Source organism: Medicago sativa, chromosome 2, assembly GCF_051527215.1.
Source record: "Medicago sativa cultivar Bolivia chromosome 2, Bolivia_mono, whole genome shotgun sequence".
Taxonomy (NCBI): Eukaryota; Viridiplantae; Streptophyta; class Magnoliopsida; order Fabales; family Fabaceae; genus Medicago; species Medicago sativa.
This window is the reverse complement of record NC_140750.1, coordinates 67,045,489-67,059,661: the sequence shown is the minus strand read 5'-3', so window position 1 is coordinate 67,059,661 and position 14,173 is coordinate 67,045,489. Positions and strand designations below refer to the sequence as shown.

Here is a 14,173-nt window from a genome sequence, read left to right as displayed (position 1 = left end):
ACATGTCTCTAACTTTTGCATGGACCGCCCTTTCGGGTTTTCAGTCCATCGAGACGCTCCTTTTTGCCTAAGCCGCTTTTTTAATGTTTGCGACTTATCGAGCTGATTTTTGATTTCTTTTTTTCCATGTCTCTAATTTTTGCATGGACCGCCCTTTCAGGTTTTCAATCCATCGAGACGCTCTTTTTTGCCTAAGCCGCTTTTTCCAGTTTGCGACTTATCGAGCTTTTCATTTTAACAAAGTATTTCTTGACTGCACTGGCATTCATAGGACACACAAGTTCATCACTATCCTTGGTAATTAGGCATACATTGCCCCTGGAATCAGGTAACACATTTTTAGCACAAAGCCACTTTCTTGACTTTCACGGGGACGAGCCTTCTTTGTCAAATACTTGCTTTATCCTTTTGACATAACTGTACAGGGCACATTGCAATAACACTTTTAAATTCAATCCAGCTTAGCTTTCATTGGAATTCCCGTTGACAGAACTTTGACCTCCATGTGGGGCACTGCTTTTATATTGTATATTGAGGGATGGTGGGGGGCTGCCCCTGTTAAAGTGTGCACTTGAAGTACAATATCCCTGCAGGCAGATGGAAGCATCTCGTGCCAGTCTTTGTACATGAAAGTCCTCTTCTGGACAATCTTTCTTGATACTTGCAGCTTCGACGGCCAAAATGCCCCAGTAGGCAATATATCACATTTAGGAAACTTTCATCCTCCTTTTCTTCAGTTTCGAACACAGAGAACTCAAAGTCGAGAGAGAGCATAGGGTTAAAGTGTTCAACGGGTTTATTAATGCATTATGATTTGATTATTGATATAAACATTATGACTATGCAGGTATGTGAAAATGATTTAAAGAAAAAGAATTTTTTTTTGGTTTTTTGTATTACCATTTTTCCAGAAAAAGCACAAAATAAAAACAAAGCCGGGATCAAAGCGACCTTTATTTTAATGATGAAAATACATAAAGCAAAAAGCCCTAAACAAGTTCACTTCAGTCTCGGGTGGGACGAAAGGATTTTTTTTTGAAAAACATAAAGCAACAAACAAACATATTAATTAAACAGATGAGTAGTAGAAATAAACATCAACAAAGACCCAAATGCAGCTAAACATTCCATGTACCAACATCAGGTTCCACGATCCGATAACGGATTAACTTACACCTTCAAATTCAAAACTCTTCAAAAGGTATGAGATTTTTCTGGATCAACTTCTGAACTATCTTCTGCAATGCACAACAGTGCTCAATATCATGACCTGGTGCCCCTTGATGGAAAGCACAAAAGAGGTCGGGCCTATGCTGGGCTGACAACTTTGCTGGCATTGGCAGAGGTGCCTTGGGATAAACCAAATTCCTTTCAAGCAACTTTGGAAACAACTCTGCATACGTCATGGGAATAGGGTCAATCCGTTTCCTTGAAATCCGTTGTCGAGGCTGTTGTTGATATTGCCGAAACTGGGGTTGATAACCCGAACTTTGCAGAGCATTTGTGACAGACATAACAGCGGCAACAGGGTGATAAGCCAGATACTGTTGTTGAGGTTGACTTTCTGCCACACTCATTTCCTGGTCTTCCTCTTCTGAACCATTAGTGGGAACAACTTCTTTGATCAAATGTCCTTTTCGGACCCAATCTTCAATACGCATGCCTGCGGCCATCATATCCGTGAAATTGCCAGATGCACTTGCAAGCATATGCTCAAAATAGAACGGATCCAGAGTTTCCAGAAAAATCTCAGTCAACTCTTTCTCTTCTAGACGTGGACGGACTTGTTCAGCGAAATCTCTCCAACGTTGGGCATAAGCTTTGAAGGATTCATTATCATTCTGAGTCATGGCCTGCAATTCTTTTATGTCTGGGGCCAAGTGCAAGTTGTAGTTATACCGCTGAACGAAAGCCTCACACAAATCACTGAAAGTTTTGATATCATCCTTGCTCAGACCCATGTACCATATCAGTGCAGCACCAATCAAACTATCTTGGAAACAATGGATAAGGAGTTCATCATTACCTACTTGAGCAGACATCTTTCTTACGTACATTACCAAATGAAGCTCAGGGCAAGTATTCCCTTTGTACTTCTCAAAATCAGGGACCTTGAATTTGGGTGGTATCACGACATTGGGAACCAAGCAAAGATCATAAGCATTTTTCCCAAACAGTTCTTTCCCACGTAGAGATTTCAATTCCAACTGTATTCTGTCAAACTTTTCTTCCAGTTCAGCTATCCGGTCGTATGCAACCACATTTTCTGAGCGATGGATTGACCCAGGGCCCTGCCGAGTAGTATGAATCAAAGGAGTTGAGTAGGTTATAGCAGCTTGAGGGATCAAAGGGCCTAATTGAGGGATAGGCATTGTCTGTTGCACAAAAGGAGCTTGAACCTTAGAGACATCAGGACGAAATACTTCACCAGAACTTAAAGGTGTACTCCAAAGATAACCTTCCAGCATAGCATGTTTAGGAGTACTAGCAAACACTGTTGAAATCGGGGTAGTGGAAGCAACCGTCTGAGCTTGATTGCTGCCAACTGGAAGAGATAGTGGCTGACTCTGCGCAACAGTCATCAAAGACACTAAGTTCCTCAAAATCTCATTCTCGGCCCGGAGGGTTGTCACCTCTTCACGAAGCTTGTGGTTCTCTTGTTCAAGATGATGCATTCTGATTTGCACGAGTGTTGTAGATGCGAGAAGACGGATGGGTAGACCTTTTATTGAGAAGACACAATGTGAGACACGGACTAGAAACTATGAATGCAAATGATGCATGATATGCTTATGCAAAAATATACAATTTTTTTTTGAAGGACTTATCAAAGCTAATTTGTAAACATTGTAGAGGAACATGGTTTCATTTGAAAATTATAAATATATCGCAATCGGTTCTTTTTTCAAAAGGTAAGAACGAAACCAAGGACAAAGTTCTTTAACAAAAGCAAAAGCTTAGTTAAGATTTTTTTGAAATTGTATTGCTTGGTGTTCATTCTTACAAGGTTCATTCCTTTGATGTTTACAAAAAAAACTTGGCTAAGTCCTTCAACATTTGATGGGAGAAAGTATTTATGAATGGATGCATGTATGCATGATTATGCTAAAAATAGAAAACATGATGATGTTTAAGGTATACAATGTTGGAGCTTAGGGATCACAACGCCATTTGGTAAGGACTAAGGTTTCCATTTGCAAAAGTGACAAGGGTTCTACCAAGTTCCCAGAGTTTTCAACCACTTACGAATTTTATCGGTTTACGAAATTACTCTCGTTCCAATATCGTCCGTAAGAAAGTCTCGTCTGAGTGTAGTATCGCGTATCAACTAAATCAAGATTGACTCAAGATTAGCCACCGCACTACGTCCTAAAAAGGCCAAGTGGGGTTAAAGGTAACTAAAGGTCCTCAACTTTTAGCGGTCACTTAAAAATAAACATGTCGATCACGAATACTCATGTCAACATAGTATATCTCTAAGATCCCTAAGTTGAGTGGGGTTATCACATGTGCCACAACCAAAATTCACTCTTGGCAGGACACTATGATTATACCACCGTCCTATCCTAATGTTTCTCTCAAGTCTGGGTTTTGGACTTTGTCTCACCACTCATGAAAAATATTTACAAATGATAAAGCATAAGAAATAAAGAAAGAAAGGTAGGCTTAACCCGCGAAGGATCCCCAGTGAAGTCGCCATTTTTGTAGACCATTAATTTCGGGTGTCAAGCCATTGATTGGACTTGAACCTTCAATCTTGTGGACTTGCTCGGTTTTATTCTTGGGAAGGGAAAAAGAGATTGAAAAACCCTTTTTGGATCCGGGGGTCGGTTACGATTCGGGAAGGTGTTAGGCACCCGCGTCGTTCACGGTACTCCGTGAGAACCTCTTTCTAACTTTATTTTATTTGAAAATTTATTGATTAAAGTATGAGTGAAAGAATGGAGGGAGAAGAAGTAAGAGTTTTGTCATTTTTATTTGATCGATTTGAAAGGAATAAAGCCTCTGCCTACGTACCCTTAAAAGGGATCAAAACCGCCGTAGTTCGTTCTCAAAAATGTTTTTGTGGGTTAGGTTGATTTTAATTTGATTTTGAAAATGATTTTGAGAAGGATTGCGAGACCTAAAGGTATAGAAGAATAAAATTGGAGTGAGGTTGTTTCCTTTTATTTGAGAAATTTAGTCTAAGTTTAATTAAAGTTCATTTAGGAATTTGATTAAGAAAATAAAAAGGAAAAAACAACTTGGACTTGGGTCCAAGGTTTATTAGGAAAACTAATTTGACTTTTGCTTATTTGATTTTTGAGATAAAAGATTTTTCTAACTAACGGAAAGCTAACGTAGTAACGGAAAAATAAAGCGAGATAAAGCGGTAAATAAAGTGTCGGTGCAAGTGTCGGTGCTTGTGTTACCTACATTATTACAAAAAATTCCTAGATACATTCTATGGCCTCTTTGCCAAGCTACAAACCAATGGTAAGAATATACATCCATTTCCTAGTTATACACACTAATCATCATGGAATTTAAATAAATTGCAATAATAAAAATGCATGAGATGATACTAGAATTAAAGCAAACAAGATAATAAAAAAAGCAAATTAAAGCAATCAAGATGATAAAAAACGAATTAAAGCAAACGAGATAATAAAAAAGCTTAAAATCGAAATAGAGCACAAAGTGGAAATTGAAACACTAAAGCAAAATTTACAAAAGACATTATAGAGTAAAAAAAATGCATGAGATAGAGTTTTAAAGTACTAAAACACAAAATTAGAAAAAATGTAGGTCATGAAGATTAAAACACTTAAGATGCATGAAATAATTATTTGAAAGAGGGTTAAAAAGAAATGCATGAGATTAGGTATAAAAATAATGCATGAAATGCGAATTTTGAGAACAAACATTAAAGCAAAATTAACTACAAGATGCATGTTATAAGGATTAAAGTATAAAAAAAATGCATGACACATAGTGAAAAAACAATTTATGAGTTTAAAAGAAATAGGTTTAAATTTTAAAAGAAGGACTGGAACGCAAATAAGGCATAAAGAAAGGATTAAAATGCAAACAAAGCAAATTGGCTCAGCCTGAGTTAATTTAGACCGTCTGATGGATCAGAGGGTCCAAAATTAAACAACAGAAAATTCATCATAGCCACAGATCAAAGATCAAGAGATACACAAAGTAAACACTAAAAAAGATAGTAACACTCAGGGACCGTTAGATCGTAGATCTAATGGTTCAAACTGAAGATACACCGTAGTAAACCAAAACAGCACGCATATGATTAAAACAGGGATACATCATCGGCCGTTAGATCTACGATCTAACGGCCTAGGCCTGAGAGTGCATGGATCAAAGATGTGCTAAACAACACCGGATTAAAATGGAAACATAAGAAATATAAAAACAAAAACGGCATTACATGGAACATTTCAAACCTTACTTTCTCTCTCTATTCACTTAAGCTTCTTCTTCTCTCTCTCGTTCAAGAAAAACAATACGCCCCCTTCTCTTTTCCGACGTGGTGGCCGGCGGCGGCACCACCGCGTCAGAAACTCAAACTTCCTCCGTTTTAAAAATAAAACACATATTCACACATCCATTTTCACATAGAACACGAATCCGGCTTCCAAATTTCCAAAACAAATCATAAACGGTATAGATCTAAGATGCAAAACAACAAGAAGACTTCAAGGAAAGTCGTTACCTCTATGTTCTGGACTCGTCTTGCTACTTCTGTTCCTCTAGCTCGGTTTGCGTTGATTCCGCCTCAGCTCTTCTCTGTGTCGATCTGTAATTGTTCTTGTTGAGGTTCTGTTTGTTCCTTTCCTCCTTAATTCCGATCCGATGTGTTTAGCTTGCTTGTGTTACGAATCTGCAGACTCATGATCGGTGCTAAGGTTTCACTTCATTCTTGTTGATATTGCAGTCGAATTCACTTACTGGTGTGTAAGAAACCTGCGATGGTTTATGAGTTTTTGGAAACAAGGGACATAGCGTTGTTGTTGTAGTATGATTGTTTAAGAAAACGATTTGAAAAAAGGAAGAAAGTGTTGGTAAGAGATGGTGAGTTTGAATGGTTTGGTGATGAAGTTTGCTGGAAATTTTCAGTAGTGTTCTTGGTGGATCTGGAAAATGTTAATGATATTCATGTTTGTTCTTGAGGATTTTTGTGTTTAATTTGAAAAAGTTCAAAGAAAATGAGAATTAGGGTTTGTGACTTTGACTGTGCGGCTGCAGAGTCATTGTGTACAGTGATTGGTGACCCCCTTTGCCAATGATTGGCAACACTACTTATAGTAAAAAAAACTAGGTTATGAAAGATGAATGGACTAAAGACCAAGTTACCCTTGAAGAAACTTGGAGACAAAGGAAAGAATTAGATGCTTCTTGGACCAATAACAATGTAACAAGTGGATCTAAAGACCCTAACTATGACTTAAAATAACAATGGGAATAAATTGAAAAAGTAAGAAAATTAAAAAGAAAACATGGTCACTCACGTGACCTTTTTATAAAAAGAAAAGATTAAAATAAAATAAATAAAATAAAGAAAAAGAATAAGATGAAAAAACAACATTAAAATAAAATAATGATAACAATAACTTCCAAAATTAAAACTAAATAAAATTGTCCCCTTTAGTAACCAAATGAGCTCTTTTAAAATAACTATCTGCCGAAAATTCTGTCTGAGACAACGAAATCACTCGGCGTTAAAAGTACGAATAAAAAGGGTAAAAACAGAGAAAAGTGGTCAAAATTTGGGGTATGACAAATAGGATAGCAGAAAGTTTATGCAATAAAACTTTTGTTATCAAATTTAACATTAATCATGTGTCTGATTATCTTGTATTCCAACCGAGGTGTGTTATTTAGACACATAAAAGTCGGATACTGTATTTGATACTATATGAAACACAACTTAGATGTGTGTGGTGTCTAAACTGAAGTGAGAGAAAACAAAAATATAAATATCGGAGACAGTATATACATATGGTGTTGATGTCGGATTTTGTGTTCAAGAAACATTTCCTATATCAAAAATACTAGTTCCAGATTCTTCTATAATACAAATCTTCTCCTCCTTTTTTCTACCAATATACTGTGAATATACATTTATCTATCAACAGAAAACCTAATATGATTAGATTGATCAAAATCAATTGAACTTTAATGTTAATAGACTAACACTATATCAAAAAGGAAGTATGTTTCTACTTTCTAGCAACAAGAAAATGAACATAACCTGAGTGATTGATGCAGGCTTGCCTCATCAGAAGCTTCAGTGTTCCTTTGGTACATTCTGATCTCTCTCAGCACCACCACCAGCCTCAAGAACGAAAGCTTTCCTAGCCAAAACCTAAGGAGGCCACACAAAGCACGATGGAGATGGAGACTACGGCACAAACAACAATATGCCTCTTCCTTTACAATTTTGCTTCAACCATAGAAGATAACAAGGAAGAGTTATTGGGATTTTCATTGGAAAGATTGAAGGTTGAGAGATGGAAAGGTTTCTACATCAGTTATCATTTGAACTGATGTCAAAAAGATTGCAATCAATGTCAAAGTTTATTTGTTGTCTGAAGTTCACTTTTTACATCGATTTCTTTTTTTAAGGAAAATGCTAGTGTTTACTTTTTTTTCAGATAGGTTCTCTCCTCCCAATTGAGTTTTCTTCATATAATCGAACATTCAACTACTTGTTTAACGTGTCAAATCCCTTTCCACTCGTACCAACATAATGTTGGTATTTAAGGAGGCGGTTTTAAATCACTGGTTTGGATTTTAGACGACATAGATAGAATAAAACCAATATTAGTTACATTTGATCTTAATTTCCACTACAATATATGTGCTAGGATAAGAATTATCATCTAGCCTCCAGTAAAGTAATGGTTATTTCATTTGTAGAACTTAGTAGCTGGTTACTAGTAGTAGAAGAGTCTTCTTCACTTGAATCTTTCAGAACTCACTCACTAACATTAGGATCACAGATGACATTACATGCCTATCCTCTGGATTTTGTTGTACACACAAGAGACTAACATGAATGCAATGCATTATTTGTGATATTAAACAAGAGTCTCCAATGCTTTTATCAATCAATTTTATTGGTCTTCCTTCTTTCCATAATTTCCAAGCCTGAAAAAAAAATTAATTGCTTGTAATACAAGAAACAGATTTTATGATACATGTGAATTAGCACCAAAATTAATAATCATATACTTACATAGCCTATGAGATTATGGGTTTGGTTTTTACTATAGTATCCTCTGCTTCTCTTCCCTGATATAATCTCCATCAACAAAACACCAAAGCTGAAGACATCAGATTTAACTAAAAATAAACCATCGGTGGCATATTCCGGTGCCATGTAACCACTGCACGCACATCACGATTTAAAATGAAACCCTTTAGACCTTAATAAGGAGAACATGTGTACTATGAATTCAACTTGATTTAAAAAGAAACTTGTTTACTTACTATGTCGCAACTATTCTTCTTGTGTTTCCTTCGTTTTGATCTCCTCCGAAAATTTTAGCCATGCCGGAATCCGAAATTTTAGGATTTAATTCCTGATCTAGTAAAACATTACTGGCTTTTAAATCTCGGTGAATAATCCTTAGTCTAGCAATTCCACATATAATGTCGAAACGCTTCGACCAATCTAGTAATTCACTTTTCTGCTTATCTGTCATATTTCCACGACAAAAAGAAAAAACATCTTTGATTATATATGCTGTAAAAAGAAAGTTAGTATGAAAAACTGTTAAGAGATGCTTAAATCATTTTTAACTACACTTAACAATCTAATTAGAGTTATTGGATGCATACCAAAAATAAAGGAGTCCAAGCTACTATTAGGCATGTATTCATAAACCAGCATTTTCTCCTCTCCTTCAAGGCAACAACCAAGAAACTTTACAAGATTTCGGTGTTGAAGTTTCACAATCAGTTTTACTTCGTTTTTAAATTCATTCAATCCTTGGCAAGTTAAAAACTAGTAGATCTCCATCAACCACTTGCATCCCACTGTTTAGATGATCATCTTTGATACTGAAATCTGACAAAGTAAAGTAAATGATTTTATATTTGAAATAAGCATGGTAGCAAATACATCGACTGCAGCACCGACACTTTTGATTGAAGGTATCTGCGATATTGGACACGAAACGGACACATGTGATTACATTTTATTAATCTATTTTCTCAAAATATTTTCAATCTTGTGTCCGATGTCAGTGCTTCATAGTATATATCTTTCTGCAACAATTTCTTTTAAATTAGAAAGACTTCATATTTTCATTAGGTGAAAAAACTCTCATCAAAGAAGCTGAAGTACACTAATGTAATTAATTCTATGAACATTAACACAAATATTTAGACTTTCTATTTTACTTTTGAGAAGGGAAACTACACCTCTTCATTTGAAAGTTTCGTCCTTGATTAATGTTTAAGTGTTTGATCCTCCACCTCGTTGTTTTGGAATTTATTTGTTTATTTTTAGGAGCTTATTTCCATTTCACTTTTTTTTTAATAGTTCTATAATGTTTTTTTATGAAGTATGATGTTTTTATAAGATTATTTCTTAATGTAATAAAGAGTATTATCTTTAAGTAAATTATTTTGACATTTTGGGAATTCAATTTTCTTAATACTCTAATTAATTAGAGTCCAAGTTGTAGATTTGTTCTGAACCACCAAAATCTCATAGACTGGTATGAATTTATTTGATCGCTGGACATTTTAAAATAAAATATTATAAGTTTTGGTAGCAAACATGCGTTACAGTTCCAAACCAAAGTTGGAAATTATGATGATAAAATGAAATAAAGAAAATCTCCTAGGAACAAATAATATCACAACTTTATGTTGACAATAGTTAACTCTAAACGTAAGATCTTTGCCTCTTCATTTGAAAGTCTCGTTCTTGATTAATGTTTAAGCGTTTGATCCTCTAACTCGTTGTGCCTGCAAGAAGCCAATTAAACATTAGAAGACATAGTCAAATTACACGAGATAGTTCATATGATTCCACAATGCAAAAGTTAAGCATAACATATGTAATTGCAACTTCATGTGATTTTGATGGAACGTATAAAGACAACATGAGATCAAAATGTATAGTATTTCAAAGCCAAACTAAACTTCTAAAAAAAATAAAGGCATAATTGTATGTTTGGTCTCTTATGTTTATTTTAGGTTTCAACCTAGTCCCTTATGTTTTAAAAGTTTCAAATTAGTATCTTATATTTTAAAAGTTTTAAGTTTGTCCCAAACGTTACTCACATTGGAAATAAGTTAGTCCCTTCTATCACTTGACCGTTTAGAGATATGGATGTTGGAATTTAAGTTACTTACAAAATCAGTTTTAAAACATTTTTTTTTTCATTTTTTTTGTTTTATTAAAGTCAATATTATGTTGCGGTAGAGACTATCTTATTCCAAAGTTGGGAGAATTTTCACCTACTCTAAAACATAAAACATAAATTCTAAAATAAGTTTAAAACATAAAAGACCAACTCAAAACTTTTTAAACGTAAGGGACAAACTTAAAATCTAAAATAAACACAAGGGACCAAACATGCAATCAAGACAAATATAAATTTGGTACCTTGTAATGAATATTATTTATGGCAGATTTAAGGACATTAGCTCCAACAATCAACCTCAACTTCTGCTTGAAATCATCACGGGAAATCTTCTTTGACTGTACAAGCATGACATGATACATTAGTGATATTTTATTATTTAAGACATAGACACCTATTTGAGCTCATATACATACCTTCAGCAATGCATAATGGGTGTGGACAATAGACATAATATGGGAAGGAATCATGTTGCTGATGGAATCCAAAAGCATGGTAAAAGGAAGCCAATGGGTCCTCGGAGATCTTCCAGTGTTAGCAGGGACACTAGTAGCGTTTGCCTGAGGTATCCCACAAACCAAAATTGTTTGTATAAAGGTAATAAAACAAAACGTTATAGAACTAAAAACCATAAGACGAATCTTAGAAGATGAAATCCCCAAAATATTTGCATATGAACATGTTAAAACCATACGATAAATAAAAATTATTAGTTTAGAAAGGTGTACACTAGAGAAAACATTCTTAGATTATAAAATAGTTAAAAAAATTGGCATTGATATTGTATTTTACATAGAAAACCAAGAAAACAAAAGATGTAAAACTTATGAAAAAAACTCACAGGGTCCATTGTAGAATGCTCATTGCCATTTTTCTTACTCTTATTTGAACAAACACTTCCTGTAAAAGAAATATCATGTGTCGTGATCAAGAATACTTTTCGGTTGTTAAAAGAAATATCAATCATACAACTTAGCAGCTTAAACAAATTATTGTTTTGTCAAACCAAAGTGATGTTGTTAATATGTTGAAAAGAATTATATATTAATTGATTTGTCGATGATTAACTTCGTCACACTTCTGTGATAATTATGTAATGTTAAAATATAAAACATTTTTTATGCAAAAGCATATATCTACACTAACACACGAGGTAAAAAAAATTGCTAAAGGAACAATACATCACCTTCAACATCCAAAGTGGCCTTGAAGCTGACAACAAATTCTGGATATATATGTGTGTTCATATTCATGTTCCAAACCACATAGTACTCTGGACATTGAATGTCGTCCACCCCATTATCATATTCACAACTATTTGGACAAAGTTGATCACTGCCTGGATGAAGAAGCTCCATGTTCCCCATTATTACACGACATAGGACTAAATGCTTAATTCCATTGTAATCAACATCACAATAAAGTGAGCTGTAAAAATGGAAAAACTAAATCATTTTAGCATTCCAAAAAATAACCTATAATAATATTAATGTATGAAGTTCAATGTTCATCATATGAAAACTAACCATGCATAAGGACGGGTAACAGCCGTAAGATGAACACCAAAGCCATATATGCCTTTAGTTGGAGATAGTCCATTGCGACGAAGTCCATATTCCGTCATCTTTGACAGTTCCTCTTTAGAAGAAGGAAGCCACGCATAGCGAATATTTGCATCACCCTGAACACCTTTTGTGATATCAGCTTTTTTCTGGAATAACTCCAGCCGCTTTTGCATTGACATGCCTGAGTTGCGGTAAATCTCAACAATGTCAGACTTTGTAATGCCGAAAGTAGTCATTCCTGTAAGAAACATATCCTGTACAGAATCCACATCCAGTTTTCCATATATAGATTCAGTGTAAGCATCTAAATCTACATATAGCTCTTGCTTAATAGCTCCAACAAAAACTTCAGGGAAAAAGCAGTTGCCTTCCTCATCAATCCATGCAATGGGTTGTTGCAAACCCGTTTTCAGTTCCACATGAAGCATATGTAGAAAATCTAGCATAACCTCTTGACCATCTAACTCTAGCTCCACATTTCCTTTCTTTTTTTTGAAATCTTTCTTAACCAAGTCAACAACATCCTCCGGATAGTCAAACCATTCATCGTTCTTATAGAACATCAAACGTTTAGGCATCCCGCTTTTCTTATAGTTTAAATACATCTTGGCCATGGATCTAGAAATACCAGGACCAGAGTCATTTGGTCTGCAAACATCTTCAAGCAACGAAACTCCAGTCAGATGTGCAACACATCGAGTAGCAGTTCCATCCAACGCCTTTGAGGGTTTTGCTTCCATTTCTATCTACTAGATGACTACCTGTGTACACACACTCGAATATAAAACCTGTGGTGGAACAATTTGAAAATATTGAACTAGTATAAAGGATCATGTGCTCATCATAGTAATATAATGTTGACATAATAATAAAGATAGTAAATAAGAGCGCTCCTTGGAGAGCAAAACAAGTAATTTGAAACAGTTGGACAAGCAAAATATTGTAACAACATAAATAGAACATAATGGAATATAATATTAAAACAAAGTTTGAAGGTTTCTTCAACATCATACTATTGTATGTACTAGAAATTTACCGATATGTCAAATGTGGAAATTTATGCTCTACAGTCTACACAAGACATTCCAAGTAAACTCATAATCACAAAGTATATTGAAGTGACCTTTGATACCGACTTTCCAACAAAACAAATCTATTTCTACAACTCTTTTTACGGTCCCCAAAATAATCCTTCAAAATAAACACTTAATGATTGATATGATTTTCTTAAAATTGACAAATCTTAATCCATTTATCATTTACTCATAAACAAGTTGTGCATAAAAGGCTTCAAACTTTCCCATATTTGGGTATAACTTAAAGTCACCTTTGAGAAAAACATTCACTGATCTCAACCTAAGAAATTGTATTGATAATTCCCCACTTTAAATAAATAAATAAGTCCACGCTCCTTTTTGAAAAAAATTTAAGCAAAAATGTAAAATGTAAATGCATCCTTATGAATTACTGAAATGCAAAATATGTTGGCACCCCAATAACACAACAATCATTCGCAACACCCCAAAATAAAATCATTCAAAAACATCTATGAGTTTTAAAATCACTTCAAACATAAAAATCATCCCCTAAAACTGATAAAAAATAAAAACTCAATTCAAACATAAAGAAAATAAGATCCTAACTTGATCCACTTAAACCAACCCATTAATTACAAATTCAATCAAACACAAAAATAAACCAAAAAAAGAATGAAATTACAATAATTGAAACTCAAAATAAAAAACAAACAATTAAATTAAATAAACAAAAATAAAAAACTAAGCAAAAGAGACAAGACTTTAAAATTATACCTGAATGCAGAAACACACGCAACAATAGAATACTGAACAATTTCACAAGTAATTTGTTCTAACTTTGAATTGTACATCTAATTGCAGGAGTAAGAGGTCCTTTTTATACTGATTCTAACTCAAAAACATAAACTCTAAACTAATCCATTAGGCGAGTTGGCATCTCATAGACACGACTTGAAAGGTAAACTTTAACAAATTGATAATTTCCTTCTATGAAATTCAATAAACCTTCACTTGATTTGGTATGTATTTTATCCATTCACATTCACTTCTAGAACGCTGAGTAAGCATTGAGTCATCATTCATTGTATTAGTTTTCTTTTTCAACAATTCGCAAATCTTTTTTATCCTTCTAGAATTAATATTTTTTCTAATTTCGATTTGATTTTTGAAGGTTTGTTAAATTATAAAA

The 14,173-nt window shown here is 34.3% G+C and overlaps 1 protein-coding gene and 2 pseudogenes across 2 annotated transcripts; all 3 read right to left on the bottom strand.

The window, feature by feature from the left end:
• Window positions 1-1,118: 1,118 nt before the first annotated feature.
• Window positions 1,119-2,675, bottom strand: LOC146949927 (uncharacterized). Its single transcript, XM_085748588.1, has 2 exons — window positions 1,225-2,675; window positions 1,119-1,176 (listed from the first exon to the last, which is right to left on the bottom strand). The coding sequence occupies exons 1-2, from the start codon at window positions 2,673-2,675 to the stop codon at window positions 1,119-1,121; spliced, it is 1,509 nt and encodes a 502-aa protein (XP_085604714.1).
• A 4,613-nt stretch (window positions 2,676-7,288) lies between these two features.
• On the bottom strand, window positions 7,289-8,708 carry LOC146949926 (receptor-like serine/threonine-protein kinase SD1-7 pseudogene; annotated as a pseudogene).
• Window positions 8,709-9,696: 988 nt separating this feature from the next.
• On the bottom strand, window positions 9,697-12,703 carry LOC146949925 (inactive poly [ADP-ribose] polymerase RCD1-like; annotated as a pseudogene). The gene is made up of 5 exons (XR_015027401.1): window positions 11,909-12,703; window positions 11,569-11,810; window positions 11,224-11,282; window positions 10,625-10,942; window positions 9,697-9,981 (listed from the first exon to the last, which is right to left on the bottom strand). The product of XR_015027401.1 is annotated as an inactive poly [ADP-ribose] polymerase RCD1-like (transcript).
• Between the last annotated feature and the right edge of the window lie 1,470 nt (window positions 12,704-14,173).

Excerpts from the sequence above, each read along its gene's own strand:
- LOC146949927 (XM_085748588.1), bottom strand. The coding sequence starts at position 2,675 with ATGCATCATCTTGAACAAGAGAACCACAAGCTTCGTGAAGAGGTGACA. Across the intron at positions 1,177-1,224 it reads TTGCAGAAGATAGTTCAGAA|GTGTAAGTTAATCCGTTATC; the intron begins GTTGATCCAGAA and ends TTGAATTTGAAG.